Source organism: Siniperca chuatsi, linkage group LG9, assembly GCF_020085105.1.
Source record: "Siniperca chuatsi isolate FFG_IHB_CAS linkage group LG9, ASM2008510v1, whole genome shotgun sequence".
Lineage (NCBI taxonomy): Eukaryota > Metazoa > Chordata > Actinopteri > Centrarchiformes > Sinipercidae > Siniperca > Siniperca chuatsi.
Genome location: NC_058050.1, coordinates 8,170,425 through 8,190,470, shown reverse-complemented (window position 1 = coordinate 8,190,470; position 20,046 = coordinate 8,170,425). Strand labels below are relative to the sequence as shown.

The following is a 20,046-nucleotide window of genomic DNA, read 5'->3' as shown; positions in this document are numbered from 1 at the left end:
CTGCAGCCGGCCGCAGGTTGCCCTGGTGTTCTGAATAAGCCTGCAGATGACAGTCTGACAGGAAGCGTTGCTATGGGAACAAGTCATTAAGCAGAGCCACAGAATTTATTTCTGTTTTGTCAGAAGAGATTGATTTATATAAAGATTGCCCAGCACTGCGGGGGTGGAGGTGAAAAAGTCTTTTAAAAATGTTTAAAAAGTTGCTACAGTATGAAAAGTTTCTCTAGAAGATTAAGGGTGGGACAATACAGCAATATATTATGCATGCTAAAAATGGCTTAGACAGCTTTATTTTTAGCCATATATTAAATTGTGCCAAGCCAAAAGCCCCTCATTTAACAAATATATGATTAATGCCAATTTATGAAAAAATATCTTACTATTTTTTTAGTTTACCTATTGACTCGCACAAATATCATGAGCAAAACATGATTGTTACGCAATGCAAGTGCATATAATAGTATATCACCTATATTGTGATACCATCGTCACTGTGAGCAACATATCTTAATAGCACTGTATTGTGTGTTGTCGTGTTATTCCGAGCCCAATTACAAATATAGCAAGTAAAACTAATGGGTGGTTGAAATGATCTGCAGCATCTTTGTAAAAGGTGTGATAGGTACGCCACCTAGCTGCTTGCCAAAATAAATAAATTCACAGCCTCCATACTGGATGACTGGGTAGCACTCTATTTGGATTCAATGCGTTGTAGCCCCGTACAACTGCGTTGTAGCCCCGTACAACTGTGTCATCAGCCAGCTCTGCTGACTTTAATCACTGGTGTTTTACAGTGGAGGAGAAGCCATTAGCACAGCCTGCTCTTCTAGCCTCCAGCACTGGTGACTTACTGCAAAGCCCCAGGGAGGGCTGTGTGCGCGCGTGCATGTGATCTGTATTAAAAGCACTCAAGGATTGTGGACCATGGTGGTTAGTCTTGGATGTGTTTGAGTACCAAAAACTGTGGATACAAGACTCTGTGTGTGTGTGTGTGTGTGTATGTGCACGTGAGACGGTGTGTTCAGGTTTTATTTAACTAGATGGTAAAAATTGTTGTTGTACATTATATGAGATCAAGTACCACCATACAGCCAGTAGGTGGAAGCAGCAATCAAATTTTGATAACAAACTAAATGGCCTCAGAGGCTTGTTACTGGAAAACTACAACTGAAGGGAATGTATAATACCATCAGAAAAACTTTAATTAAAAAATTGTATTATTTGTGCAACTGCTGTGCATTTCTCATTCTCTCCAGGAATGGTCTGTATCTGTCAGTGTGATGAGTAAATAAGCCACAGCAATGTATTCTCAAGTCCTGTCATGTTTTTGTTTTACAAGGTAGCTAGGTGAAAGAGGAAGTTGATGAATTTATCAGTATCTTCTACATGTATCACATTAATTTATTTACAGAAAATGCGTGGTTCAACCATGTAGTTTCAAACCATGTTGACATTTTATATATCAGCTGCATACCAAAAGGCTCTGGGTCTTTGATATGTATAAACCATCAAGAAATCATCAGCTTCTGACCATGAAGGCTGACAATGGTTGAAGGGGAAAGGTTGTACCTGGGTGTGGATTTCCTCATTAATCGAGCGCTTGGCCTCCTGTTTCTTCTTCACAGCCAGCAGCTCCACCAGGGGTTTGATGGTCATGCCCTGCAAGGATGAGAGGAACAAGACTGTAAACACCTCCTTACCTTAGCTAAAGACAGAAATAGGAAATCTTATCGTGATAAGAGCTTATTTGTAAATGAGAAGGTTGCATGTGGATTTGCACAAGTGCCTTTAAAGCAGCTATATGTAATCTTTCTGTTTGTCAGAGTAATATAGAACACATCTGTCACACCTGTCCTGGTTTACAACACCATTAAAGATAACTTAAAACAAAGCCACCGTGCTTGTGTTTTCATTCATTGAAGTCAAGCATAAGCTCAGTAGTATCACACTTCACTATCTGGCACATTTTACACATTTTGCAATGGCTGATTAACAAACACAGCAGGTCTTCACACTACTTTTCACAACAACCCTGTTGTTGCTGTAAATCTCTCATCACTTTAGAAGGTGACAACATGTGGAAAGTTACAGATTTCAGCCTTAAAAATCTAAATCTTAAACAAATCTGCAAATCCACATCCTAGTAAGAAACACAATGAAATCCTTTTCATTATCAACCATTCAAAACAATATAATTTTGTGTTTCCATTGTTCCCTGGACAGACAATCGTTGAAGTTTACAAGTGGGTAAGGGTAAGGCAAAGAGATGTTTTTTGCAAGAACAAGTTCATCTTAAGAGAAATCCCAAACTGCTAAAACTATGATGTTCTGTCTGGACAGAGAGTGATGTATTTTCAATTACAGTAAAGCAAAGTGTTCTTTTCATATCAGTAACCTGTTAGAGCAGGGTTTTCACTGTGGATCACTGTGATTATATTCTCAAGAGAAATGTGATCATAAACACAACTGACAAGTGTATGCATCAACAAAAACAACTCAGTTGAAACTACTTTAATTGTGTGTAAACACTGTTTGTTTGTTCCTGTGTATATGGTTGTAAAGCAGGAATTGAGCTGTTTCTAAATACTCATCTCATGTTGATAAGCCAACTACTCAGGTGAAAAGTTAAAACTAATTAATTTTGGCAACCAAACTTTTTATTTTTATTTTTTTTATATTTTTACTTATTTTCGATAGCTGAAAATGTGTCTCCAACTTAACTCCATTCTAGCTTTCCTAGAAACATATTCATGTGTAATCACATGGTCGATTTCTGGTAGGTTATCAACATGATTAAGAAAAATACACTGCCACAACAGAATGGCTCCAGGAATGCAAAATCAAACATCAGCCTAATGTTTGCCTACTGCTGGATTATAACCAGTAGTGTGTGTGTGTGTGTGTGTGTGTGTGTTTTTTGCCTGTCTGCACCTAAAAGCTCAAGCGTATCATTCTGCTACTTAAAGAGATTAAGCTGGCCATCTGGTTAACTGTAATAGTGGATGACAGAAGATTCCTGCTACCCTACGCTTTTATCACCTCATGCTTATTTCAATTCAACCACACGAAACATGACAAGGATATTTATTTTTTCACCCTAAAAAAGGGGAAAGTTAATTTTTCATGGTTATCCCGAATGTTTGTGTCCCACTTTAGGCCAAGAAAAAATGTCATCCAGGTGGCATCCAAGATAACTTGCATGATGAACCGTCCGTACCTCAGTTTTACTGTCTCTTACAGAAGTGAAGACCAGTGACCTGTGTTCAATTGGATAAACAATGAACCCTCATCTTTCTATGCTTTCTCTTGTTTATGGCTGGATAATAAATAAAATTAGATCATGAATATCTTACTAAACTAACATTACACAGATGGCATTTTTTTTTTTTAAAGATTATTTTTTGGGCTTTTTGCCATTATTTGATAGGAACAGCTGAAGAGAGACGGGAAATGTGGGAGAGAGAGAGGGGATGACATGCAGCAAAGGGCTGTGGGCTGGACCCGAACCTGAGCCGCTGCGGCAAGGACCCAGTTGAGCTACCGGGGTGCCCCAGATGGCAATATTTAATAAATAAATTGTCTGAATTCCATATAATTATACTAACAATATTTACAATAACCATTGACCCCTAAGCAGACATTCAACTAGCTCTAACAGCCTACAAGCAAGTCCAGAAATCCAGAATCTTAACTGGTCAGGACTAATCAGGACAATCGTATCATAAGTAAGCCAACACAAGAAGGGAAATATTCTTTAAAATATAAAAATAAAAATCAAAAAATGTATCATGATGAAGATTTTCACTTCATATCATCTAGACTTACTCTCTTCCAAAAAAACAAACAAAACCCCCCCCCAAAAAAACAACAAAAAAACCCCATACTCTATCCCAGTCTGGCCTCTCCCCGCTGGTCTGCATCTGTCTCAGCATCAGACTGCCAGTGTTGAATCATGAATATAACATGTTTCTAATCTAGCCTCTGAGGAGAGAGAACACATCTTCAGGGTTTTATTTTAGCTGCTTCTATTCTGGGTCCAATTCACATCCAAGAATCTTCCTACAGTTTCACTAGGAGACTGGTTTATCTGACAGAACAGGGCTGGTGCAGTTCATGGTACTTAAAATGGACAATATGTACAGTATGCAATCACTGCCTGTTTGTCTTACCTTCATGTACTGTTTTTGTATGTTATCTTTAGGTTCACTCAGTGAGAAGATTCAGTAGGAATGTGTCTCTACATAAAGCATATTTTGTATTCCTTCTGCATATATTTTACATTTGATGAATGAATTAGCTCACCTGCCTGTCAGTGTACTTCAAAGTTGAAGCTGAAATTACATTTTCCTAAAACAGCTGGAGGTGTTTACTTCAAGACCAAAAAGACCAAGAAAATCTAACCACTTGAGGTTGAGGAACATATGTGACATCAAATAGACCCCTTTTTTGGGAAAAGTAGCAAACTGACCTCTTCCTCCAAATAAAATGTTCGTTCTGAGATAGATTGGTCTTGTTGGTGTACTGGTCAGTGTGAATTCAAACAGTGATGTAAGTGAAATGAGTGTGTAACATATAGTCTTTTACTTGGAACAGTGCACCAGAGGATGAACATCCTAATGTTTTCAATGTAAGTGAAGAGTTAATGTGCAGGAACCTCTTTGCATAGACCTTAAGTTAACAAAAACCGAAATTGTGCATTGATTGTGGTCATAATAACATCCCATAATAAGGCACAGATTTGAAGTAGGCTACAACACAGTAAGCCAGGCTGAATGACAAAGATTTCTCCTTCTGAAGTCTGTTTAGACCAAAATAGGACAACCTAAACTGGGTAATCGTACCTGAACAAAGACAGTGAAGAAGATAACCGTGATGATGGCAGTAAGGAACATCTCTCTCATGGGAAAGTGATCCTTGTTCAGCAGGAAGCCAAGGGAGAAGGCGATGGCACCTCGCAGGCCACCGTAGGCCACAATGAACTGGTCCTTGGTGGTCAGCTTGACGATGCGGAACTTGTTGATCACGTAGGTCAGACCAACCACACCTGGGAAGGACAATGTAATGAGAAACAGGTTGGGTTTGTTTGTCTGCGTGTGTTTGAGACTTTCTGTGTATGTTACAGATCTTTGGTCGTTCTTTGCAGTCTTTTTCAGATGCCAGTGCCAGTGCTTGCCAATAACTTTAGACAATAACAATAAAGTATATGAAAGTCAAAATAATGTACTTTCTGTACCAAAATGTTTAAGATTTTTTAATGTGCTTCCCCTCCCCCATCTTTCACACAGCCATTGCTAATTTATATTCACAAAACTATGAAAACCAGGTTACAAAGACTTCCATCATCCATCAAAGTGAAAAGTATATCTGCATTTCCCCCCAATTTTATTTTTTTAAATCTATCTACATTTGCAGACATTATTATTATTATTTTAATGGACTACCCATCTCCAGCAAAGTCTGCTATTTGAATTTAATACCACATTGAAATCAATGGGGAAAAACCCCCAATTCAAAACACTAAAGCATGCTTTGGAAAGTAGATCGCAATACTGCAAAAGATATGTGATTTATAGTACACAACCTAAAACTGGCAAAAACATCGGAATGGCCCTTTAACTGCCAGAACAAGAATGACTTGAAATATTTTCCATCACAAGATCATGTGTCATGTGGTCAAATAAGAGGTGCGTGACTTTTGATAACAACAATTCAGTCACAGACAGCATATTTGTGTTTGGAAAGTTTGCTCAAAGCCTCATAAGCTCTTAAGGCTAAGAATGTTAAATAAAGACAAGAACTCTGTATTAAATGACTGAAAACATCTCATCATTCTTTCACTTTCAGTCTCTCTTAAACAACACTAATAACTCTAGTATGACAAATCATCAACAGAAGGACTTGAGTGTGACAGCCTGAAGTCCACATGGAAATCCTCTGCGGCACTTCCTCTCACACACAGACAGCTGTGTGGTGAAACATGATGGCAACATTTACTCCTGTCAGCGTTCCCAGTTCTCTTTTTGAGTACAAGGTATTTTTACACACATAGAAAACCTTTTTGTGTAAATTACAACTCACTTCAAAGTGTACTATAATACATATATCTCCTTTGAAAATAAATACCAAGCAACTTTACTTTTTAGCGTTAAATTAAAAACACATCCAGAAGAAATATGACGTGACTGTCTCCTGTTAAGACTTATCAATAAAAGCCGACCACATTATCAAAGAGATCTTCCATGAATTAACCCCAAAAACCGACGAAATAACAAATTAACAATCCCCCCTCTGTTGCATGTTAACAGTTGTTTCTCCTTCATATAGTGTTGCTACACACCACAGCATGGTACTGTTACATTTATTTGAAGAAGCTGTGAGAATAACTGCTTTAGAGCTCACCTATGACCCGTGCCACCAGACACAGAATGACAGTGACGGTGACGAAGGTCCAGTTCCAGGCGTGAGGTCCGTCCACCGTGGCCACACCCAGAAAGATAAAGATTAGTGTCTCGCTGACGCTGCTCCACATTTTCAGGAAGTACTTGATGGTGGTGTGGGACTTGTGGGATATGTTTGCCTCCACATAGGGTCGCATCACTGCTCCACATGCTATTAACCTGGAAGGAGAAGAGGCAAATGTTTGCTCAGTTGAAAGATAGTAAAATGAGTGCATGCAGAGGAGGTATACAGTATATATTTTAGAAAACATATTTTCATAGATTCCATGTTTCCAAATTTGTTGTTTGTCTTGTTCCAAATGCTGGGACGTGTGTCATCAAAGTTAAAAACACTGTTGTGCATATGATTAAAATAAAGTCAAGTAAGATTAATCTATAAATGTTAAGGGGAAAAGCCACTTTAAAAGATGTGGTGGTTTGACTTGAGTCGTCAGCAAGAGTTTTCCACTAAAGAAGTGCTGTAGGTACCCAGCTTGATTTCCACACTGATAATGGAAATGTGACACCAACAAAGATGTCGCCATCTCTGTCTGGTGACCACTTCTCTATTCCATTCTGGTGTCATGCAATGTTTCTATGTCAAAAATGTGGAGGTCAGAACGCCATCCATGTCCCATAAGCCGCAGCAGCTGCTTCACCCTCATTCCTCCTCCATCTCAATTTTGGTTTGGCTTTTAAGTCTTTTGGGGAACGATGAAAGGAATTCACACCAGTAATCTGTTTCACTTCTTCATAAACAGATGATGTGAAAAAAAAAACACCTCAACAAATCCAGTTTTTGATGTGAGGTGCAAGAAGACAGGCACAGGCTTTGGAAGAGATTGTCCTTAAAGCTACACATCCTTCGGTCCTGACTCAGAGGGGAGACTCAATATATCATCACCTCCTGTCTGCAACATCAATAACTCCTAGCACCTTAAACAGAAAATGGATTGATACGTACTGGAGGAGCTGATGAGAAACGACACCTCAGAGAATGTTGGGATGCCAATAAATTCAGGCTTGGTTTAGGTGCCGTTAGATCAGTTCAATTCATTTTCCACTGGTTATATGCCATGATGTACAGTTGAGTTACTGCCATAGAGGAATGACTGAAATAGATTTTCCCTGTAGTGGCAAGGTTGTATATAGACCATGACATCTAATCACTGAGTTAAGATCCATGCATTAAAAACATGCGATACAAGAGGGATGTCCCAGAAACAGCTGGAGTATTTCACAGATACCAGAGAGCAGACATGACAAACTAGATAATCAATTTGTAAATGCTGAACCTGTATGAAGTAGCTCATAGGGTAGTCAAAGGCGCCAAAGCTACCAGTTTTAGGGATTCTAGACTAACCATGCTAAAAATACATGGTCTCATTGTTCTAACATGCTTTAAAGACATCTGAATCCATGCACTATATAATATGTAAAAGAAAGTACTTACAAGGAAGTCAGTGACTATCCCTGTAGAAAACTTGAAAGATCCACAAATCAAGTAATTTATTAGTGTTTTAAATGTTTAAAAAAAGAAATTTGATTTAACAAGAGTCTACAGCCATGCTAGCAGCTCTGTGAGGCTGTACTTAGGCACAGCTGTGCTTTGAGCTAAATGCTAACATCAGAATGTCAGCAATGTTTACCATGTTCACAATCTTATAGCACTTTTCAACCAAACAGTTCCGCGAACAATGGAACCATGGGAACTAAACTGGCCTTTTGCCCATTACTGCATTTCCGCCGAATCTGAAGAACTGTTAACACTGGGCAAATTAGAAAAATGATGGATTTTAAAAATTGTTTAGTGTGTTAGCATGCTAACATTTGCTAATTACCACTAAACTCAAAGTGCTGCAGATGGCTGATGAGATTGTCATCATTTTTTCAGGCAATTGGTCTTAAACCAAAGTATTGGGCAAAATAAATATCTGTATCTAATATCATGTTTTGACAATCCAATAATAAGTATTGAATAAGTCATGGGATCACCAAAGTAAAAAGTAGATTTGTCCTCTGGGGACCATGCATGTTCAAAATTTCATTTCAATCCTTCCTAGTCTTAAACTTAAATTGCTAAAAACAGAAAATTAACTTACTTGCACATCACAATGAAAATATTACTATGGAATAAAATGTGGCAAAGTGACAACATTTAATATATACAGTACATTCTGAAAATGTGTTATTCTGCTGGTCTCTCTCTCTCTAAGTCTATATCTATATATCTATATAACCACCCCCAACACTTACGCCATGATGCCAGAGAGGTGGAACATCTCAGCTGACAGGTAGGCCATGTAGCTGTACACAAAGACAAAAAGTGGCTCGATGACACGCGTGTGGGATGTGAATCGTGAGGTGAAGGCGGCCAGGATCCCATAGATAGCTCCGACTAGAACGCCACCCACTGCAACCACCAGGAAGGAGATGACTCCCAGGACACCATCCATCACCGTCACTGTGCCAACACCTGCATACTCCTCAAACAGGTGGTATAACACCTAGGAATGGAAGAGAGGGGGAAGGAAAAGATGGAACGATAAAGAAAAGATTAAAAAAAAGGATGAGTAGAGGAGTATGAATAGATAATATTAGAAATTAAGAAACAGGGTGTTGATTAAGACATATGACAAAGACAGATAAAATGTTTACAATCAAACCAACAAAAAAGTAGTAATAATGTAGTAAATGTCACAGCAGATCACAAATCCACAGCTAAATGTCCCAAAGCACATTACATCATCAAGAAGTGAAAGAAGAAGCCAAATGTAGTCTAGTATTTTGTATGTAGTATTTTGTAATGTTTGGTGTTACCGGGACATTATTTTTAAGAGTAGGTTTTGTAGTAAAAAGGTAATAGACACTATTATTTAAAACACTATTAATGAGCAAATTTAAGGAGTTTTCAGGTTCAACACTGGACATCAACAATATCTTACTGAACATGCTTTTTGAATATGTAAAGGCTGAGCACATCCTGTAATTGTTCTGCAAGGGAAAAGATAAACATTTTGCTTGTGCCAAATGGATAAAAATATACTTAAAGTTCTGTACCAAGCCTTTGCTACGTATCTCAAAATTGGGATATACAGACTCCTGTAATGCCAGACAGGCTAATCATGCAGATCGACTGCCAAGCGCTCCTAGACTGATGAGCTCTGATCTGACTCTCACCACAGCCTATACTCAAAACTGCCTGGCTGTGCCAATGATGGCACAGTGCCGTCCAGCTTGTATTGAGGCCAAACTTGTAGCTGAACATATGACCTGGAGACAATGGCCCTCAATGAGTGAGCATGCAAAGTATTTGTTGAATACTGGGGAAGATTAATGGAAATATTTAGCGCAGTATTCACTTGCTAGTTGATGTCAAAAACACTGGTCGTTAAGACTAAAGTTGGTGCCTCGGCTGGCTATGAAGCTAGTAACAGTAACATTATACTGTAGATAGTACTGTTTGGGAACAGGCCTGCTAACAGATGGTGTGCTGTGAGCTGAGGATTATTGTGTTGTGACAGGCTAGTGGCTCACTAGATGTGTGTTGACAGCTTAAGTCTTATTAACTAAAAGGTTAAAAGAACAGAATTTACATTTTTTATTCAATTCAATACACAACCTGATCTGATGATAACATGCTCTACATAGGGAGAAAATGTTCTTTCTCTGGATATCAGAGTTACAACTGCCACCCAATTATGGCTGTAATAATGATACAGGAGCTTCTGAGGGCTACAGCCAAGCGCTCACACCTCAGCATATTTTATGTATTCTTGACAGAGAACAGCCTCTAATCTACCAGTCTACCTTTATTGGCACAGAGATGAAACAATTAATACATTGTCTCACAACAAATGGAAGCATGAAAGTCTGCTACTCACCACAGTGACAGCGTCGTTGAGCAGTGATTCGCCAAACACCAGGATGTGCAACAGTTCATTGATGTGGATCTCCTCGAACACAGCTAGGACAGCAACAGGATCCACAGCTGAGATGATGGACGCAAACAGCAGGCAAGGCAGGAGCTCTAGCTTATGGAGATCATTTTGATTGTTTGGCTGTATCTGACACACAGCATAAAGAAGGCCCCCGATGAAGAAGGCATTCCACAAGGTCCCCACAACAGCAAACATCAGGATCGTGCCCAGGTTCTCCATGAAGGGACGGATGGGAAGGAAGTAGCCAGCATCCAGGATGATGGGCGGCAGAAGGCAGAGGAAGAACAATCTGGAGTCCAGCACCGGGGGGACTTTTTCTCCAGCTAGTTTGATGAGCCCCCCCACCAGCAGGCCCACCGCAATCAACAGGCAGCTCTCTGGCACAATACCGGACAGACGAGGAACCAGGTGGAATCCTGGGAAAATGGATGGAAAAAATGATAAGATGCAATGGCATGGAGGGTGACAATAGACAAGAATGAGAGAGTGATTTAATGGGAAATTCACTGAAGAATTAATTTCTTTAGGCCTTAATGGTGTTTGTAAGTCTGTGTGTGTGTGTGTGTGTGTGTGTGTGTGTGTGTGTGTGTGTGTGCGCGCGCGTGTGCGCAGGAGTGATAAGTTTAACTGGAATTGTTCCCATCTGTTTTCTCACTTTATAAAAGGAACCATTGAAAAAGCAAAAGGCAATACTCGCTAACATTACAAGAGCAATCAGCTGTGACATACCACACTTCTGTGAGTACTAGCACCACCCAGATAACAAATTCTAGAGCCCTCTCAGGTGAAAAAAAAAAGAAATGCATATGCATATGTAGTTTGTACACATCAATGTTAATTCAATATTCTGCACAGTTAATGTTTGTAGAAAATACAAAGGGAAACACTTCTGATTTCTATGTAGGCTGTGCAGACATGTTAGAGCTTGTCTTCCCTCATGTGCTTATTTCTACTACGATCTGTCTGTAACACAAATACCTGATATTCTCAGCATATGTTAAACATATGAATAAAGTGGTATCTCCAGTCTTTAAGCTGTAGGTTGGGGCAATAACATGAGAAGTGTACTGTATGCTGTATAGTTACTGGAGTGACATATAGCTAACACCATGGTCTTGGTGGAATGGAAAAAGTATGCAAAACATTCATTGTGCACCGATCTCACACGACTGTTCAACAAGTCAAGGCTGCAATTTAAATACTTTGGCCATGAGCCAACATTAAGGAGATGAGACTGAAAAGTGCTGCCAGTGAAATGAGAGAGAATCTTTCAACTTCCATTTGTCTCCTCGTTTACGTACTAATCCAATTTTAGAGGAGTTCCACATAATTGAAACAACCTTTTGCAGGTATCTGCAATTGCTCGAGGCTGCATGGCTCACATGTCACAGCACAAGCAGCTCTGCACAGATTCCCAAAGGGAGTGTTAATGTTAATAAGACTTACTGCCTGACAAATCACAAAATCTGTTTGACTTTAAAAGACTGTCTTTTTGCCCAACAAGGATAACTAACCTGATATGGGACCACAAATACCATCACCCCAAACTGCTGTGAAGTTTTACATGAAACTATAAACCATACCTGTCAACACTCCGTTTTCCCAGGTTTCTCCCGTATTTCAAGGCCATCTCCTGGCACCCTCCTATTTTGTTGTTTCTCCTTGTAAACTCCCGTAATTTGCATGGCCCTCAAACTTAATTATGAATACAGGGATCCAAGTTTTGGATGTTTGTCTGCCCAAGTTGCCAGATCATCTAAGAAACACATCTACACACACAATCTATACACTACATACAATTTCAACCCATCTGTTACCGCAACCTACCTGGCAACCCACACCCCGATCCAAGGGGAGGATGGGTCAGCTAAGTTAACTGTAGCTGTTGTCAAAATGTCAGGGCACAACAGCCCCCGACTCCCATATTTTTTCATTTTGAAACCTAAATGTTGGCAGGAATGCCAGAAACACAGACAAGGCTACATACAGTATACTGTATACACAGTGAGGTGACGGGACAACTGCAGCCTGTGCATAAATAGTTAACAAAAGAAGATGAAGACTTCAAAGAGACAGCAGCGTGCTTCCCATAGTGAGAAGTCTTTTCCCGGCTATATTTACTGTACACTACAGCAGCACAGGGACATGCCATTTTTCAGCTGCCACTGTACCAGCTGACGACATGGTGCATTAACACTAACACACAAACAGACATGGAAATATGAACCAGATATGGCTACATTCTCACACGCAGGCTAAACAATCTTATAGGGGTAGATAATATGACAGATAATAAATAACATAATCTGGTAGCACTGCAAATAATTATAGCACTTTAATAAACCTCTGAATTTGACACATTTTTGCAATTTCATAGAGTCATGTACAACAAACACAATTGCTGATTGTAAGGGATTCAATGCCATTGTGAATGAGATAGTAAGTAATTTTGCAGTCTGTGTGTTTATTAGGGACAGGGATCGACATGTTAATTGAGCCATGTCATCAATCTGTTTTCCACATCCGCCCTAAACTACAGCTGTTCCATGGAAATATGTTGTTCACCCACCCCTTTAATTTTAGATTCTAACGATAATGTTGACATATAATTTTAACCCATGGTGCTGTTAGAAGCTTGGATAAAATCACCCAATGCAGCACATGTTAAACTATCAATTAGCACCACAGCTACAAAGTTCACGCAGTGTGGTGCAGTACGTGAAGTGCACAGTAGCCACAGGGTGTGTTCCCTCCTGAGCAATGAGGGGAGGGGCAGGCAGGTGAACAGCTCAGGCCTGCTCTAGTTTGCTTAAGTTTGCACAATGGGGATGGTGGAGCAGCTAATTAATAGTCACTCATTAGCACATTGCAGTTTGTTATGTAATGGCCAGGCCTTACACACACGCTGCCAGTAAATAAGAATTACCACTGCAAGTAAACACATAATTTATAACTGAGACATACGAGCTGGAATTATATTTACCTTCACTTTATCATTTCAATGTTGCAGGGCTTTGTCTTAACAGTATGTGAAAGTTTAGCAGTAGAAGTTCTCTGCGGGAATACAAGACATCTGAGGTAGGGAGAGGGGTGTTTATACTTGGGCAGCTTGAGAACAACACTATTAGTGTTTTAGCCCACAGGCTCAACAAGTGCATGTCTGTGGATTACACAGCTGCATGGAGCTCTGAGGAAGTCTTTATCATCAATGGTCTAAAGAGACCTAATTGCCCACAATGAGATGTCAGAGGCTGAGTGCTCTTCTCTTTTCAATGCACTGTATAATGAAATAGGGACAACCTCAACTCACCCGCGTTTCCACTGCAGGAACTTTCCCCAGGGACCTCTGGAGGAACTCCTGGGATCCCAGGGACCTCTGGAGGAACTCCTGGGATCCCAGGGACCTTTGAAGGAATTCCTGGTCTCTGGGGACATTATTTTATCCCCCAAACGGTCCCTGCTCTGGGGGTAGTACTTTCCAAAAGTACAAGAACTTTTGATATCTTGTTAATATCATTGCAGTGAGACACAACATTTATTTTTTTTCCAACGTGTTTTTCAGATGAAACAGGCGGGTGCACTGAACTACAGGCTGCAGAGAGTAGTGTGTTTACCTCTGCGACCACCAACAGCTCTCTACCCATGTCTCCTGCTGAAGCACACAAACGCTGTATTTTACACATTTATATTTCTGCAGATAAATACATAGTTATGGAACCAAATTTGTGTATAGTGGCTGTTTTTGTATCTGAAAACAAGTAAATACTACTATATATGTAAAAAGACACATAATGCTTATGCTTGTGTTACCATATTCTAATATTTACAACACTCTGAGGAATTAGTTCCACCATTATACACCAGTAAGCTCAGTATTTAAAAAACAGGTTAGAGTGTATAGGTTAAAATAAGCAAAGCAATTTGGGGTTCAGTCTTGCCCAAGGACACTTTGACATGTGGGCTGGGGGAAGCCGGAATCTAACCGCCGACCTTCCGATTGGTGGACGACCCGCTCTACCACCAAGCCACAGTTGCCCAGACTGTGGGTGTAACCTAATGTGTGTAATTTGCCTTCATGGATCTTTAGACCGCAGTGGAAACACAGACAACAATGGGCTGAAGGAAACTTGAAATGTAGTTCCTGGGAATAAAAGTTTTTCCGGGTACTTTGGGTGGAAATGCGGCTCAGCCAGGTGAGTTAACAAAGATGTTCTGTGATGATTGCTTGAAACACACGCAGTAAAGAAAAACCAGATGAGACACCCCCTGAAGGCTTATGCGATGAGCAGGATGTAAATTCCACAGCTAGTTTTGAGACTATCCAAAGCACAATGTCTCTTCAGAAGAAAGCATCAATCTGCTTACTGGAGGCTTCAGAATGAAAGCTAAACTAGTACCATACATTATCACATTAATGTTCACAACATCTCAACCCCCTATAGACATCGTTACATAATTAAGAAGCTGTGTCTAAGAGTTTGTGACATCAACACTACAGTGTTCTCTGTTGTGCGGGGTACACCAGATTACACAAGTCGGCCTGCACACCTTCAGTAAGATAATTGGTTCCCAGCTGAACAGCATAGATTACAGTGACAGGCCTTTCACAGAAATGATACCCATGGTAGAAGTCCAAGAAGACAGCAACATCAATATTATCTAAGAACTGATAGCTTCATGACTACAGTATATGCATGGAAACTTACAGTTTCAGAGAATGGAATGGATTGCTCTTTACAACTTAAATAAGCAACTTGACTAGAAACACATGCTTATTTTCAGCAATGTCCACAGGGAGTACTTCCAGTGGTAGACAGGGTTTCACAAATCCATACACCCAAACACTTACACCTGGGAGTGGCCTAGTTCCTCTGCCACTGAGCAGCTCAGGTTTTATGTTGCTATAGAGCAGTTTGACCTAAGGGAGACCTTCTGGTGACACGCACAGTTTTTTAATACCTATGATATAACTACCCATACTTCAAAGCTCTACTAAAAGTATAACTGAATCCAGAGGGTGGCATGGAAAAGCAAGTAGGGTTATTATTAGAAGACAAGGAGTCCCATGATCCTTTGTGTTAAGTGTTCTTCCGAGTGACATTAAGTACTGAATCTGAGCAAGGGTACTTTTGGCTCACAGTTTTCACTCCCTAAATCACAATCCACAAATAGGCCACAATGAACTGGCATTTAAAGCTTAGGCAGTAAAAAAAGACAGGTATATGAAGACTGTGATAGATATTTAAAAAAAAAATGAGTATCAACACATAATTTTAAGTTCTCTTGGAGTTTTCCTGTTAAGGGTTACATGGCAAATTCAACAGTATCACTTATCATCTTTCCATATCACAGCAATGCCTCACAATTCTCATATTTAAATATAAGAAAAGTTGAATCTTAAATCTGTCACAGCATGCGATCTTGAAAATGTGGTATTTTCGTCTAGTAAAACATTAGCCTATAACTATTTGAATCAATGGGATGGAAATGAATTAAGAGTTTTTATCATGTAATTTTGAATACTTCAGTGAATACCATGACATACCAGTACGAGCCCATGCTCAACCCAGCAAAAGCTGTGGAATAACCTACCTAATAATACCTGAATGGCCAAGCTCTGCAAAGAAAGTCAATTACAATAAACCTTCAATAAAAAGATGGGCAGTGCAGTCCTCAAGGAAAGGACAAACAGGTCATGACTGGATGGACTAAAACGTATTACTGCTAGTGCTTCGAGCAGTGGCACACTCCATACTGGATCCAACAATGGCACTCTAAATGACCCATTATCATTCACAGATGACCAGGAGGGACAAGTGAAGACTGTGCATGCTGGTGAACCAGGACACGAATGAGACAAAAAGCCATTTCAGCATCAATACTGACCCTTCAAAATGTAAAAACACTCAAGACGTACAGGACATCAGACAAAAGAGTCAGTGGAGGAAGCCTGAAACGTCCAACCTAGGCTACGTGGTGACAGTTAACAAATTCTTAAATCTCTCCTGTATGAATCCAATGTGCTCATCAAGTGAAAAGCCACACCACTGGAGATAAGACAGTGAAAAGGAGAGCAGTGCACTTCAAAGAGTAACTCATGGTACACAACTGCAGTGCTGTCAAGACATATGTATGAAGGAGATAAGCGGTAAGTGTACTCAATATATCAAAAAACAATGTAAGGTAAGGATTTTTATTCCCGATTCCCTTTACTATAAGATCTGGCAGTTCATCCTGGCTGCTTGTCAATAATGCCAGGCGCTGTGTCCCTGCCCTACTCCCTCCTGAGAGCCTTTATGCAGCAAAGGTTATTGAAAACCAGCAAAGGGTAACAGCTCTTTCTTTCTTTTCTGCACGTGTACCCAGTGTCGGCACAGCCTGGTACTTGCTACACATGATCATTTCCAAAGCCAGGAACTGTATCCTGTTGCCAGGTGACTAATAATACACTGCTGGCAACCAAATCTACTGAATCAAGAGAGCACAAAAGAGAGAAAACATTTGAACAGCCGCTTTGTTAAAGAAGGTGACTGATGATAAATTCATTTGATTCATTTCCTAGAAAGAAGATGTTAAGATGTTAAACTGGCTGCCCAGCTTTCCAACAACATAGCATACTGATGTTCACAGGAAGGTCAAGAAAGGCTTTTTTCCCCACAGAGTGATGCATGCACTCCTGAGAACAGTTCTGTGCAAAAGACAAACCATTGTTGAGTCATTGTTTGATTGTATGACGCAGATCACTGTGCTCCTCAAGTTGCTTGTGCAAGACCAGCCGTGGTTTAAATGATTAATAATGACCTGCTGCTGGTATATTTCAGTATGATCCCTGATGCCATATCTGCACAACAATACTACTGGCTCACACGGGTGATTCCTCGCAAAGATTATGTTTCTAAGCAATAGCGAGGTTTGACGTTATCACCACAAGACCTCTGTTTGAACGTTACTATTATTCACAAGCACATCTTCCACTATAACTACTGAATGGAGTGCAATTCAGTGACAGTATCAAATGTCTGTTACAAGCAATACTGTACATAGACCTTCTAGTGATCAGAGTGTGTGATGTTTTAAATGGAAAGAAAGCAAACAGAGAGAACATTTTGGCTGTTAGGAGGAAACAAACTGACAAGTTAACATTAGTACAAACCCTGTAGCACTAGATACACCTTTGAGGTTGTCTTGTGACTGACATGAGACAGTCAACAATAATTTAGATAAGATAGTTATTTCTACTGCTCTTTCCATGAGGCCATTTTTAAAAATCGAACAGAAAACAGTCTCAGTTTTAGAATCGCTAATATGTCCTTAGCCTATGACACCTAAAATGATGATTACTGCTTGCAACCCTGTGGCACATGCACAGAACAGAGAACCATCAAACCAATCAATATTCATTATTGCTTTAAAGGCTATTTACTTGAATGTCTTGGATATTGACTATATACGGAGTAATCTTATTAAATGTGAGGCAAAAACATCTATTTTTAAGATTAGGGGCATGTCAAATTTATTTAAGACAACTTGAAAACTTACTGTGTTAGGCCATAACATAAATAACACATTAAATATAAGATGTGTATAGCTTCTGACACATTGACTCAAGCTTTGCAAAGGGTAAGGCTTCTAACGATGTACCTGGAACCTCTCCCACACAGGCATTAAGGATAAGAACAATATTCAGGCCTATATTTTGGTGTGGGTTTGCCAAATCCTGTAACTTTGGACTCCACAACAACAAATGTATTAATTAAACTTACTCATACAGTCATATAGAGTCTTATGCTGAAAATTCACAGTAAGTAAATCCTTGGTTGATTCTGGCACGTCGCTTTCAATTTCATCAACAAAATGTTGTGATGGAATTTATTGGTATAATTTATTTCTACCAACTGTAGCAAGAGGTACTATGAGGGACACATACTGTTCAAGAATTATTATACAGGTGGTTTATGGGTCAACCCAGTAATAGTGATAATGTCTCCCACCTTAGTTATCATTAACTGTTTACAATAGATAAAGCAATCCTTTAAAAGGCATGGGCAGGTCTCTTAGGGAACCATTTACTCTGCAAACAAACAAGAACAATTGCAGCATTCCTTAGATAGTGTTAACTGAGACATAATGGATCTTAGAAAATTAAACCTCTGTGCAGCTTACAAATTCAACTACACACTGTGAAACTAGATTTAAGAAGTCTGGTAATTACAAGGCAAAAAACAACTTACAGCTTTGCAGTTCCTCAGGTGTAAGAATCAGAAAGAATCAAAGGATTGGGCAAAAAAAATTAAATAAATCAACAACTCTTAAAACAACTGACAAACTCTGACAATGGGGTTTTCACTGTATCTTGGTAAAACCAGGTTAAAGCAATGTTTAACAGTGATGGATGATCACTCTATGCCTGTTGAAGTTACAATTCTGGGTTGCTATTGAATATGTGCTGTATCTTACTATATAACAATGACACTTTCTCAGTTCACACATTCAAAATCTGCACTTTACATGCCTACTCATAATAGAGTGGTTCACGCCCAAAACTCTGGACCTGCATGTACACACGCTGTCCCCGGAACAAATGAGTAAAGTCTTCTGCATTTCCCCTGATGTCACTTCCTACTGTCTAAATAAATGACAAAAACAATGAATATCCTGACTATTCTAACAATATCTGTACTTCCACTTTACTTACTGCAAGTGCTTGAATTGCTTTTACTTTAGACAAATGTAGTGAGTATAGCATATACAGTAGTTGCCATTTTGTGCTTCACCTGTAATTACAAATACTACAAGTCTGTTAATAATAAACAAAGCTTGCAGTGATAACAGCCAGTTAAATTCTTTATTTGCACTGCCAAAACATCCTCGACAACTGTGGTAATAAAAACTGCTGAAAACATGGTCATGACTTGTTGTTGTTACATCACTGGTCTGTTTTGCTACTCTCCATAAAGTAAAGTAAGGTACTAGCAACCAAAAATGCTTTCATACTTTGCATTCTTGTTGAACAGATCCATATCATAGCATCACCAATGAGCTAACAAACTAGAAAAGACATTTTTCATTTCACTTTGACTCTATTTAGCTGATGCTCACTCCCTTTTCTTCCCTCCTACTCACGGGAGTCAACATTCAGGTTGCAGTCCAACTCCCACAAAAAAAACAAAAACAAACTATAACTCTGATAACAACAACTCTGTATGTAATGGTGTGGCCTTCATGTCACACTGAAGGAATACACACCATCTCTTCAAATTGTTTGGCCAGTTGTGAATTATGAATGGAAGTTGAGACTAACTGGACTTGTCAGACATGTTACAAGGAGCCTTGCTCGAAGGAGGGGAACACTGGAATCAAGCAGCTTCACAGCCACCAAGGTAATTATCAAAAGGTGTGCCCACTCATGTATTACTAGTGAATACTATCACCTAACTGAAAGGTCAGTCTGAAAGTCGTGCCAGGTGGATGTATGATGAGGCTATAAATTATGATAAGCATTATACCCTACAGTGTACTCATTATTATTTATAACTGCCGGTGAAGTCTTGTTTATGAGGATCTTATTACATATTACTTTTATAAATTGAATGTAGAACAATGTCATTTAGATAAAAACTTAGCATTAATTCTTCCTGATTATAACTAAACAGATCTTTTCAAACACA

General features: G+C 39.4%; 1 protein-coding gene across 2 annotated transcripts in view; it reads right to left on the bottom strand.

Annotated features, from left to right (window-relative positions):
* Nucleotides 1-20,046, bottom strand: part of slc9a1a (solute carrier family 9 member A1a) — a 33,750-nt gene that overhangs the window by 10,679 nt on the left and 3,025 nt on the right. For both annotated transcript variants that reach the window (XM_044208405.1, XM_044208407.1), the window contains exons 2-6: nucleotides 10,322-10,794; nucleotides 8,694-8,944; nucleotides 6,400-6,617; nucleotides 4,842-5,044; nucleotides 1,570-1,659 (exon numbers count right to left, since the gene is read on the bottom strand). In XM_044208405.1, the coding sequence (XP_044064340.1) occupies nucleotides 1,570-1,659; nucleotides 4,842-5,044; nucleotides 6,400-6,617; nucleotides 8,694-8,944; nucleotides 10,322-10,794 (1,235 nt within the window). The remainder of the gene's footprint in view (nucleotides 1-1,569; nucleotides 1,660-4,841; nucleotides 5,045-6,399; nucleotides 6,618-8,693; nucleotides 8,945-10,321; nucleotides 10,795-20,046) is intronic.